The sequence below is a fragment of the Ictalurus punctatus genome, chromosome 23, assembly GCF_001660625.3.
Source record: "Ictalurus punctatus breed USDA103 chromosome 23, Coco_2.0, whole genome shotgun sequence".
NCBI classification, from domain to species: domain Eukaryota; kingdom Metazoa; phylum Chordata; class Actinopteri; order Siluriformes; family Ictaluridae; genus Ictalurus; species Ictalurus punctatus.
This window is the reverse complement of record NC_030438.2, coordinates 4,555,001-4,565,860: the sequence shown is the minus strand read 5'-3', so window position 1 is coordinate 4,565,860 and position 10,860 is coordinate 4,555,001. Positions and strand designations below refer to the sequence as shown.

The following is a 10,860-nucleotide window of genomic DNA, read 5'->3' as shown; positions in this document are numbered from 1 at the left end:
ATTTAGAGACAATGACATAGAGGGAGGGGTAAACTGTGTGTTTCCTGTTGCATAAGCTCTTTCCTGTTTTTCTCCTCGACTCTCACATTCCAAAGGAATTAATCCTCGGTGGATCAGCAACGTCTTGTCAATCTGTGCCTCTGCTCCACTCTCTCAGTAGAAACAAAGACAGCAAATCAGTCCAACTGACTGCTTGTACAGCATTCCAGTACAGAGAGTGTGTTTAGAGTTTGTGTGTAAGATGGCAACACTGTTTTTGGTTGTGCTGTTCGGCTGTGTGTGGAGCGCTGGTGGTCAGGCGGAGCTGAATAAACTCTCCGATGGCTATAAGGCTGGAGCAGAGCTGGCGGTGGAGCAGGTGAACACACACTCAGGTGTGCTGCAGCACTTCCTGTTCTTCAGAAGCCTCCAGAAATCAGAAGTGGACGTGAGTCTGTATGCTTAACTTTCTTGGAACTGCTGTAACTGATTTCTAAAGGATCTCTGACTGATATGTAAAAGCTGGCATGTAACGGATCCCTAATTGATCTGTAATTTATCTCTAACCAATATGTTTGATCTGTAACTGATTAATAACCGATCGCTGATCTAACTGATCTGAACACACATCTTACTGGGGTGTTTTTTTTTTTTTTTGGTTCTGCCTGTTTACATATACATAGGACCTGACCCAATTCCTGTGTTTACATCAATCTCCTGTCAAAATGAGCTAGGATGAAAACAGTGACTTTTATCCTGTTTTTGAATCACTGTCGTTGAAGAAAGGCCGAGTGATTCTGTTGTTTCCGCTGGGGTCGTTAGCCTCTTTGTATCTTGCCTTAAGGCCTTTCATTTTACATTGGGATCGTATACTTGCTCTGCCGAGACCCGAGAAATGTCGGCCCAGTTTCTCTAGCAACCCCATCGTTGTTTTTTGTTGTTGTATATAATTAATCTGAATTCCACTGACTATTATTCATGTGTGTCTTTTGATACATTTTGGCTTAGCAGATCATCGCAAAACAGAAAACTCTAATGTGAGCATTTAGATGGCCATATCTTGGATATGTTTCGGATTTCAACCCATTTCGGTGTGGAAAAAAAAAAAATCCAGTCTGAACTTGTATGAACATGTATTACATGTATGAACAATATCCAATCTCTGTCCGAAGTCAGAGAAAGAATTGGAATTGATTAGAAAGTAAATGCTATATTTACTACATATAAAAATGTTTTCTTTTTGTGTTGTTTCTTCTTCATCTTTGTGTTGATGTCAGGGTGGATTCGGAGTGAAATACCTGTCTCATCACTTTTACCTGAAGGCCACTCAATGCGCTAAAGGAACTGCAGCCGCAGAATCAAGCAAGTGCGCATTCAGAAACGGCAAAGTGAGCTGACTTCTCCTTTCACACAGGCTCATCCAGATGTGTACATTATGCAGATTATGTAAACTGACAAAAATGTTTTCTTAAGTATAAACGGTGCTTATGTTTTTCATTCCCCAGCCTCTGATAGATTGCATGACCTGCTACAAGACGTATCTAGATGTGATTCAGGAAAATCCAAAACCGTACATCCACTGCATCCACAAACCAGCACTCACAAAGGTCAATATAACAAAACGTGCCAAATATATTTGGTCGTTTTTGGTACATTTGGTCGTATACTATCATTTCCTTCCATTAAATTGAAAGCTTTGCAGTGTTTTGCACTGCACTTACACTTCCTGATCTACTTTAATACAATTCAGTGAGTATAAATTCTATGCTATTGCTAATTTAGCTCGGTGTTTGTTGAGCTAATTCTTCAACATAGCAGGTTAAATTAAGTTCAAGGAACGGTTTATTTAAGCTACTGCATTTTTATTTTACTTACAAAATTTTGTTCATGCTTAGTGTTAATTGCTAATTTGTATAACACTAGCTTTTGGTTATCACTAGTTTGAAAGTTATCCTCTAAATTAACAAGAGTTTCTGAGGGAGTGTATCTAGGTTCCCAGGGTTCTCGGTTCCTCAAATTTATATGGCACGTAATGAACGCATGAAATGGGTCCTAAGTTCCCCAGTTCTCAGAGTCCTATGTTCCTCGGCTCTATATAGCACATAATGGGAACCTGAAAAACATGTTTCCACCTCTGTATTCGCTTAAGATGACATGGGTTATTGTGGGAACTCGTCAACTGGCTTTTCTGTTCCCCAGCACTGCCATACGGCGCTCGATATAACAGGTCTAGACTTGCGGGAACTAAACAAATGATCATGGAGGCATGAATCACAAACGGTCATAGCTTCCTTAGGTGAAAACCAGCCTAGTATGTTTTTTTAACCTAACTCTCATGACATCATGACTTATGTATCTAATTTAATCCAGTTTCTTTTTGCCTTCAAATACGCTAGTGAATTTTTAACCCTGGGAACGTAGAAATGACCCGGTTTGGGCTTAATGTCTGTACCATAATGCTAAGAAGAAGTAGCAAAAAAATATTTCTGCATGAGATAACAATTCAATCTTTTATAAACATAAGAATACCTGACTTACACTGTGTGTGTGTGTGTGTGTGTGTGTGTGTGTGTTTGTGTTTGTTTTATTATTTCAGGAAATGAGTAAAGCAAGAAGGGATCATTGTGAAAAAATGAGCTATAGCAGCGGATCTGTTACACTGCTTGGCGTTATTAGGAAAACATAAGAAGGCATCTCTCCATTAATATGGAACTTCTCACTCCAAAAGAAGTTACAGTCCCTTCATTCCACCATAAATATGTTTTTTTGTTTGTTTGTTTGTTTTTCAGTGCTGACATTAGTTAATTAGCTAAGCTGTGACGTCTTGTGTTTTCAAACTGATATTATTTCTAGCCTATAGACAATATGATGTGTTTACTTTCAAATTTCAAGTTCACATTAATATCAACCACATCATATCAACAAGACATCACGGATTACAGTAAATTAAATGCTTAACATTAGCCTAACACTAGCTATAGGCCACTAGCACATATCTTAACTGTCACTGTTGTTGTGTCTTGAACAATAGAAGCAAAATTTTTCTTAGCGTAAGTTTGTAACTGCTAAAAACAAAACAAAAAAACCCCCAAAAACATTTAAACTCGGTATTAACCTCACCTATTTACAAGAGGATCCTTAAAAAATCTCTTCTCAGTTATGGTGTTTAGCTAGCTAGCAATGCTGGTTTCTTTGTGTCGTGTTTTTTTTTTTACTACCTTATTTTATTTCATACCTTATTTTACAGAATGATTTTAGCTAAATATCAGGCTAGCTAACTATTTCAGCCATGTTTATCTACTCCAATCACAACCCTTTAGTGTTAGTCAGCCAGCTCTTTTTAAAAAAAAATAATAAAATTACTACCTATTAGCTGGCTAGCCTTTTATATTTAGCTTACGTATTTCAATGACCACATTTCTGTTGTAAAGCTAGATAGATTGCTGAATCCCAATCTGAATCAAAATGCAAGATATCTATCTTTAGCAACCATTTAGCCAATTTTGCTTATTAAAAACATTATTTTATTTTTCTCGGATCATTTCAATCTGACCCTGAGCACACAGGCTAGCTTTACGTTATTTCTTACGTATTATGTCTTTTAATAAATGCACATATACATGTTGCTAACATTTCGTGTGTCATTTATCAATGTCTGTCAGATGTCTGCCACATTCTTACTAAATTTGAATAACCACTGATAAATTGTAAAATCCAAACAATCCTATACTGGGTTCATTGTAATATAGTGTACGTTGACAGGCTGGACCCGGCCACTAGAGGGCACTCAACACAAATAGATTTAAATTGAATGATTAGACTGATTGACCATTACAAAGCTGGTTTTGGTTGCACATGGGGGACCTATACAATCTTAGGAAGGTGGTTTTAATGTTATGGCTGATTGGTGTACCATTTATGGTCAAAAAAGTGTTTGTGGACACCTGATCATCACACACAAAAATGGAGTCACACAATTGTATAGGATGTCTTTGGACACTGCAGCACTGCAATTTCCCTTCAATGGAACTAAGAGGCCCAAACCTGTTCCAGCATGACAGTGTCCTTGTACACAAAGTGCGGTCCATGAAAACATGGTGTGCCAAGGTTGGTGTGGAAGAACTTGAGAGCCCTGACCTCAACCCCACTGAACACCGTTGGGATGAACTAGAACGCTGACTGCATCCCGAACCTCCTCGCCTAACAATCAGCACAAAGTGTATAAAACAACTAGTTGAAATGGGACCTAAGATACCAATACAATATGGTTGTCACCCCTCGGTGATCACCCACCTTCACCTTTAGCAGCCAGTTAGCATGCATTTGCTAAACTGACATAGGAACACTGTTTACCTAAATAACCCATCTGAGCATTCACGGCTCATAACTGCACGGAGCTGAGGGAATAAATACAACCCAGCGCTTAAAAAAATCTAAATGAATCAGTGCACAATTTGGGCATAGTCCAATTTACTTTCTCTCCACAAGGATTTAGAAATGGTGTGAGCGGTCTCTCTTTAGTCTGACTCTCTCTGTGGAGAGGCCTCAAAAACGAGACAGTAGTTATTAGTAGAGACTCAACCAAATCACCAATTCATCCATCACGTTTACATTTATGGCATTCGGCAGACACCCTTATCCAGAGCGACTTACATTTTTCTTATTTATACAACTGAGGATTTGAGGGTTAAGGGCCTTAATCAAGGGCCCAGCAGTGGTAACTTGGCAGTGGTCCAATATCTTAACCACTGAGCTACCACTGACCTCATCACATCAAATTTAAGATTTAAAACACTGATGCTTGAGGGACCCCAAAAATGAAAATTCTGTCATCAATTACTTTTCTTTTAGACAAAGAGATTCCTATGTACTGCTCTCTCTCTCTTTCTCTCTCTCTCTCTCTCTCTCTCTCTCTGTCTCTCTGATCTCTATCTTTGCATGTGCTCTCCATTTTTATTGAGGAAACGGATTGATTTTTTGGTAATAGGATCCTTTGTTACAGTTTATATCGCTGGCTGTCCACCATGTGCGGAGTCTTTGAAGTCCCCACCATCGTTCTCTCCATATTGTTCCCCCATTTCACAGACAACCTGAATGATGCTAGATGTAATTATTGACGCATAATTATAAATGCATCTAATTAATGCTATACATACTCCTAAGAAAAGGAAACATACTGGCTTTTTTTTTTTTTAGAATAAAAAAAAGTTTAAAGTGTAAATAAAAGCTACAGTTGTTAGCATGCCTGCTGTAATACCAGTTTGTGGTTAGCCTGTTACTCATTTGGCAGATATTTTTATCTAATGAAACGTATAATTGCGCTAAACAGATAAGGGTTACAATTGTGCTCATAAATCCTCTGCTGACAAAGTCCTCAGAAGGGATATTTTGAAAGAGGACAGCATGAGTCATTTAGCATGAGTCAGGAGAAGACTTACTACAGACTGGGGTGGGGGCATGTTTCACAGCAAACACACTCAAAAATGAAAAGAACTGAAAAGCTTAATTAATGTCTGTAATCTTATCTTGACCTGCCCAATTCATCATTAGGCAATTATGCACAGGACGCATCACATAAGCACGGCATCAAGGGTTGTATCAAGTGTCGCGTCAAGACTTCAATCGATTCATGCTTGGATGTGTTACAGGTGCAATTCCAGATGAGCTACTGGCAGGTGAAAAAGAAAAAGTGCACCTTGATTTTAATTTGTTTGAATGACTCCAGCCTTCAGTTATCATTTAAAATGGACATTTTCCACTCCAAACTCCAGCAAAGTCCAGCTAATGAAATGTGTCCGGCAAACTATCATGTAAAGCGCCCAAAAAAACAAAAGAAGGAGAAGCAGCCTGTGACACAGATGTATGGCTACCCTGAAATCTAACAAAATCATTAACAAAAAAGGAAATTCATTTCAATTAATTCATTTTGTTTTGTTAATGTTTTTTAAAAAAAAATAAATTCTGCAGATATTAGTTTACTGTAATACATGTTTATGGTTAGTTTTTTTTTTATTGTAATATTGGCCTCAGCAGCAGCTCGTGACCATAGATTTTGCAATGAAGTAATTCCATAATAAGCATTTGAGAGTCAACAACATTCACTCATCCAGCATACAGTCTCGGTCATTTGGAGTGGTTTTAGACGTGCCTTCGCTCAACTGGTTTTGAGCTAACATCATTAATCAGGGTTGCCAAGTTTCAGCAAATTTTCCAGCCCAACTACATTTCACACCCCACACAAAAGATCTGAAACTAGCCCCGAAAAGAAAAAAAAATCAGGCACTGGATAAGGGAGAAATATTTTTCTTTTTTTCCCAGCCTTTGCAAGGGAAACTGTGGTGTGCGTGCATTTCTGATGTACGGACATCACGCGCTCTATAATCACCCATAATTCCCTCTCCTAATCTTTGCACTATATCTTAGAACAGAAATGGTTCTGTACATCATAAACACACTTCAAGTTTGTCTTTGTAGGTGGAAATGTAATAGATTTCATTCCAATTGATTTTTATACAAACAAATCTGGGTGGCTGCAGAGTATTTTAAACCGGCCCAATTTAGTATTTTGAAGTAAAAAGAAGTAAACACAAGCTCTTTAACAAAATATATTAAAATAACTTTTTGTGTATGCAACAGTAGTGCCAGTTGGTGAGATATTCTTTTCATCAAACGCCGCTGCTTTCTTATCTAAATATACCTTTTGTGATAGTGGCCAAAGAGTTCCCGTTTTTATTTAACCAGTTCAAAAGCACTTGCTTCTAAAACATCTCTGGCTTATCTACATGTTGTTTTGCATCCTTCATACATTCATTTTTTTGTGATGAAGTCACAGGTTAGACTACCTTGCTGTCATATGGGAAGTTTCTTCCAGATACCTGATACTGCCACTTCATAATGATGTTTCAGGTCTTTTTATAGCCTTACCCTACTTTGTAGACTTTATTTTCAGATCCTCACTCCAACCACGGGGTTAGAGTGTTAGAACAAGGTCTGAAGAATCAGAGAATTTATTAACTGCTGACAAACTCTAATGACAATTCTATGACCTGAGTAAAAAAAATCTTAATGGGTCAATTAAGGCCTAACACGTCGATTAAGTTCTGAGACTTTCCAGATATTTTCACATGCCTTCGTTTTTGTTTCTATTTTTTTTAAGTACATCAAATATAAAGTAAATGTGTATTAACATTTGCAGATTTTTATTTATTTATTTATTTATTTGTTTGTTTTTAAAGAGTTTGCTGTGGAGGTTGTTTCCTTCTTTTCACTTCAAAAATTACCAACATAATATGTGATTTGGCCAGGGGTGTCAAAACTTTGCCTGCAACTGTATAATTAAATAACAAGTACTTATATCTTTATCGCACTTATAGTCAGATATCACAAAGCTCAAAAAATGAGTATAAATAGACACATTGCGATGGGTCAAGTCTCTTAAGGATGTCTAAACAAAAACTTGCTGTTGTTTGTAGTGGAGAGAGTATCCGCACCAACATGCGTGCCATGAAAATATGCTTTCCGTGAAACAAAGTGAACATAAAGCCTGTGATCATATCTAACATACTCGAGTCCTCGCTCGATATACTGTAATCAGTCCTTTAAAGTCTTTATTCTAATAGTTTGAGGTTGTTTTTTTTTTAAATCTCTATGAGCTGTAAGCCGTAATCATCGAGATTAAAACAAACAAACAAAAAAGGCTTGAAATATTTCACTTCATGTGTAATGAATCTAGAATGAATGAATAAACTTTACCACGGTATTCAGATTTTTTTTTTGAGATGCACCTGCAATGCTATTTCATGTGGTAGATCGTTTAATATAATTCTGGTTCAACTGGCATGACAAATGAGGATAGGTGATTCATTCTGCAAGTTTCTTGAGAAACTAGCCGGACATCTTCTGTATATTTTCACTTCAGTGGTTATTTGTGGATATTTAACAAACTCAAATTACAGATTCCACGTATGACAAACCGCACCCACACCTGCCCTTTCCGGATAAGACTGCTCACCCCTGCACTGGAATATTTCATAATTGTAAGATCGGGTCCTGTCGTGGGTTTAGAGACGGATGCAAATGCTGAGTTGAAGTGGAACATTTAATAAAGTACAAACAAAACACAAAACAAAACTTCTAGAACATGTGGCCAGGTACCAATATAAAGAACCAGGAAACAAGAGTGAGAATAACATGAAACAGGCAAGCTGATTGGCTGATAAGCTGAGTAAATCAGTGCGAGAGAACAGAAACACAAATGTGCAATGGAAACAAATGGAAATATTAAAAGAGCACACAAAGTATCTACGTTTTTACTTTACTGAAACATTCCTTAGACATCTTTCAATTCTGAGCACAATGTATAAACGGTTCCACTTCTACTACATGGTTCTACTGTAACCCCACATTGGTAGCCTATAAAAGGCACTCAATATATCCTGCTCATTCTCTTTCCTACTCTAATCACAGCGAGAAGCTGAAGAAGTCACTTCAACATGCTAATTGGGAGTGCGGGATCCTTGGTTTCTTGTTAAATGTATTAATATCACATTAATATTAAAGGTATAATATTTTTCCTCACCACTTTCACCTCTGGCTTGCTCACTAGGGTTCCACGTAGTTGTTTTGTGACAATGTCTACTGTTAAAAGTGCTATACGAATACAAATTTGTATTGAATCAATGGCATTAATCGCAAAGTAGAAGGAGGTTAATTAAGTGCAATAGCTTAATAACTGCAACCTAACACGATAATCAGGGCTTTTAGCTTTTGACATTTTCGGATCAGTCGTGTAATCCTACCTGTAATTAGGTTTCACGTTACAGACGGGTAGGGACGTGATAATAAGCATCTTATGGTTACATTCTAATTTAGCTTACCCACAAAAAAAAAAAAAAAAAAAAATGAAATAAACGAAGGCATACGCCCTACATGTGAATAATTATGTTATTATTCAATTCAAAGTGAACTGTGTTTAGTTAATGCTTGTGTAGGACTCAATATTTCCGCTTTGTGTTTAGTTTTGTCTTGATGGGGTTATTGTTTATGTTTTTAGTTTGCTTTCTCAAGAGTATTTCTCGTGTTCCTTTAAGTTAAATCTTGCGTGTACTTGATACTTGAATTTAGCAAGGGGGGGCTATTTTTCAGCAACGTGATACACTTTGGTTAAGGAAACGGCTTAACCGGTTGTTGTTTTTATCATCTTCTAAGTCTCTTCCAGGTTATTTGTACAAGTAAATTACTCGCACACTTTCTTGCAATTACTATAACACATTATCCCTAGAATAGAAATTGCATTTTGTTCAAGAAAATAATGTATTATTATCATTATAGGCTATAATATACAGATAATGAACAGTTCTGCAATTTACAATAACTAGCTCACATAGACTATTTATTATTGCTAAGATTTCTGCTCTATTGTTCTATGAAATTTTCACCGTTTTACAATTTTGAAAAACATGCAACGAGCTTTAAAAATGCTCTGGAATAAATAGTGATATGGCTACATTGTTGAGAAGAAGCTCAGCGTTAATAAGCAGACGAAATAAATGGTATATTCCTGCAAAGGATGTCCTTTAAGATGAAGTCAATTCACTGTGTCATTATTATGAAATCCTAAAGCAAAGTTCAGAGAAAGCTTGTGAAATGTGCTCATTTTGGAGGCTGAAATCTACCGGTAACTTAGGCTGTCCTGTAAACAAACTAATTGGAGTCAGACCAGTTGATTAAAATGGAAGGATAAAACAACAGAGATTTAAAAACATAGCAGTTGGTGTACTAGGCTACATGTGTGGCAATGTGATACATTAACTAGGTTACTACATTAACATTTCAGCAAAAGAGCTCGTCATAAAAAGTTTGAAAAAAATAGTTAAGAGTTAAACAAATTTTTTTAAAAAAAAAACAATAGAATCACAGTCAGGGTGTGTCCTGGATACTCTTTCAGAATTACATTTAAAAGCCCAACCCGTCTCAGACCTTTCCGAGAAATCTCTTATCAGTTTTCTACCAAGCCCATGTGCAACTTTTCTCTTTAATCTGATAATGGTTTCCCATTTGTTAGTGTATTTCCAGAATGGCTATTCTAAAAAGAGTGTAAATGAATCATGCACGAGTCCTACAGTGTGTCCCTGGCAGTCTTAGGATTTAAACTCACAACCTTCTGGTCACTATCACAGAAAACAAACCCCAATCTGCTCATATGGAACATCCTTTCCACACACTTAGTTTGTCTTTACTCTTCAACAACTGTATACTGTAATGATTTATAATCTGGTGTCACGATAAAGGTATTTGGTTCCTTTTTAAGTCTGGTTCCTCTAAAGGATTCTTTCTCATTCATTGACATTTACCAACATCCTTATCCAGAGTGACTTACTGAAGTGCTTTGAAGTCTCTATCAGTAAGTACATCTTAACTGGTTCACTCTTTCATACACTAAGAGTGCCATCAGTCTAAAAACCTCATTGAGGAGGTTAGTATAGTATGAAAAAAACACACAAGACATGGATTTGCTCATTTAAGTACTTCATGAGTTCATGAAAATGCCTTTAGTAGTCATTTGAAGACAACCAGTGACTCTGCTGATCGAACATCTAGGGCACGTTCATTCAGAAAGAGCCTCGATGCATACCTTCTTTGTACCCTCAAGTCATCTCAGGGAGTTTCTCACCACTTTCACCTCTGCATCATTCCTGCTGCTTTGTGACCATGTCTACTGTTAAAAGTGCTATACAAATAAAATTGAGGAATCAACAGCTTTAATAACGAAGCAGAAGGAGGTAAATCAACTGTAACTGCACCATAATCAGGGCGGTAATTTTTTGTCATTTTAGGATTAGTCGTCTAATCCTATCTGTAATTAGGTTTCACGTTACTTAA

The 10,860-nt window shown here is 37.0% G+C and overlaps 1 protein-coding gene and 1 long non-coding RNA gene across 2 annotated transcripts in view; one reads left to right on the top strand and one right to left on the bottom strand.

Annotated features, from left to right (window-relative positions):
• Nucleotides 1–33: 33 nt before the first annotated feature.
• LOC108256306 (uncharacterized) lies at nt 34–3,611 on the top strand. Its single transcript, XM_017452999.3, has 4 exons — nt 34–427; nt 1,257–1,367; nt 1,485–1,586; nt 2,576–3,611. Exons 1-4 carry the CDS (start codon nt 242–244, stop codon nt 2,663–2,665), a joined length of 489 nt encoding a protein of 162 aa, XP_017308488.1. The 5' UTR covers nt 34–241; the 3' UTR covers nt 2,666–3,611.
• A 6,873-nt stretch (nt 3,612–10,484) lies between these two features.
• The window catches only part of LOC128629002 (uncharacterized), a 6,719-nt gene continuing 6,343 nt past the window's right edge, over nt 10,485–10,860 (bottom strand). The window contains exon 3 of the long non-coding RNA XR_008393317.1: nt 10,485–10,708. This is a non-coding gene — a long non-coding RNA (uncharacterized LOC128629002). The remainder of the gene's footprint in view (nt 10,709–10,860) is intronic.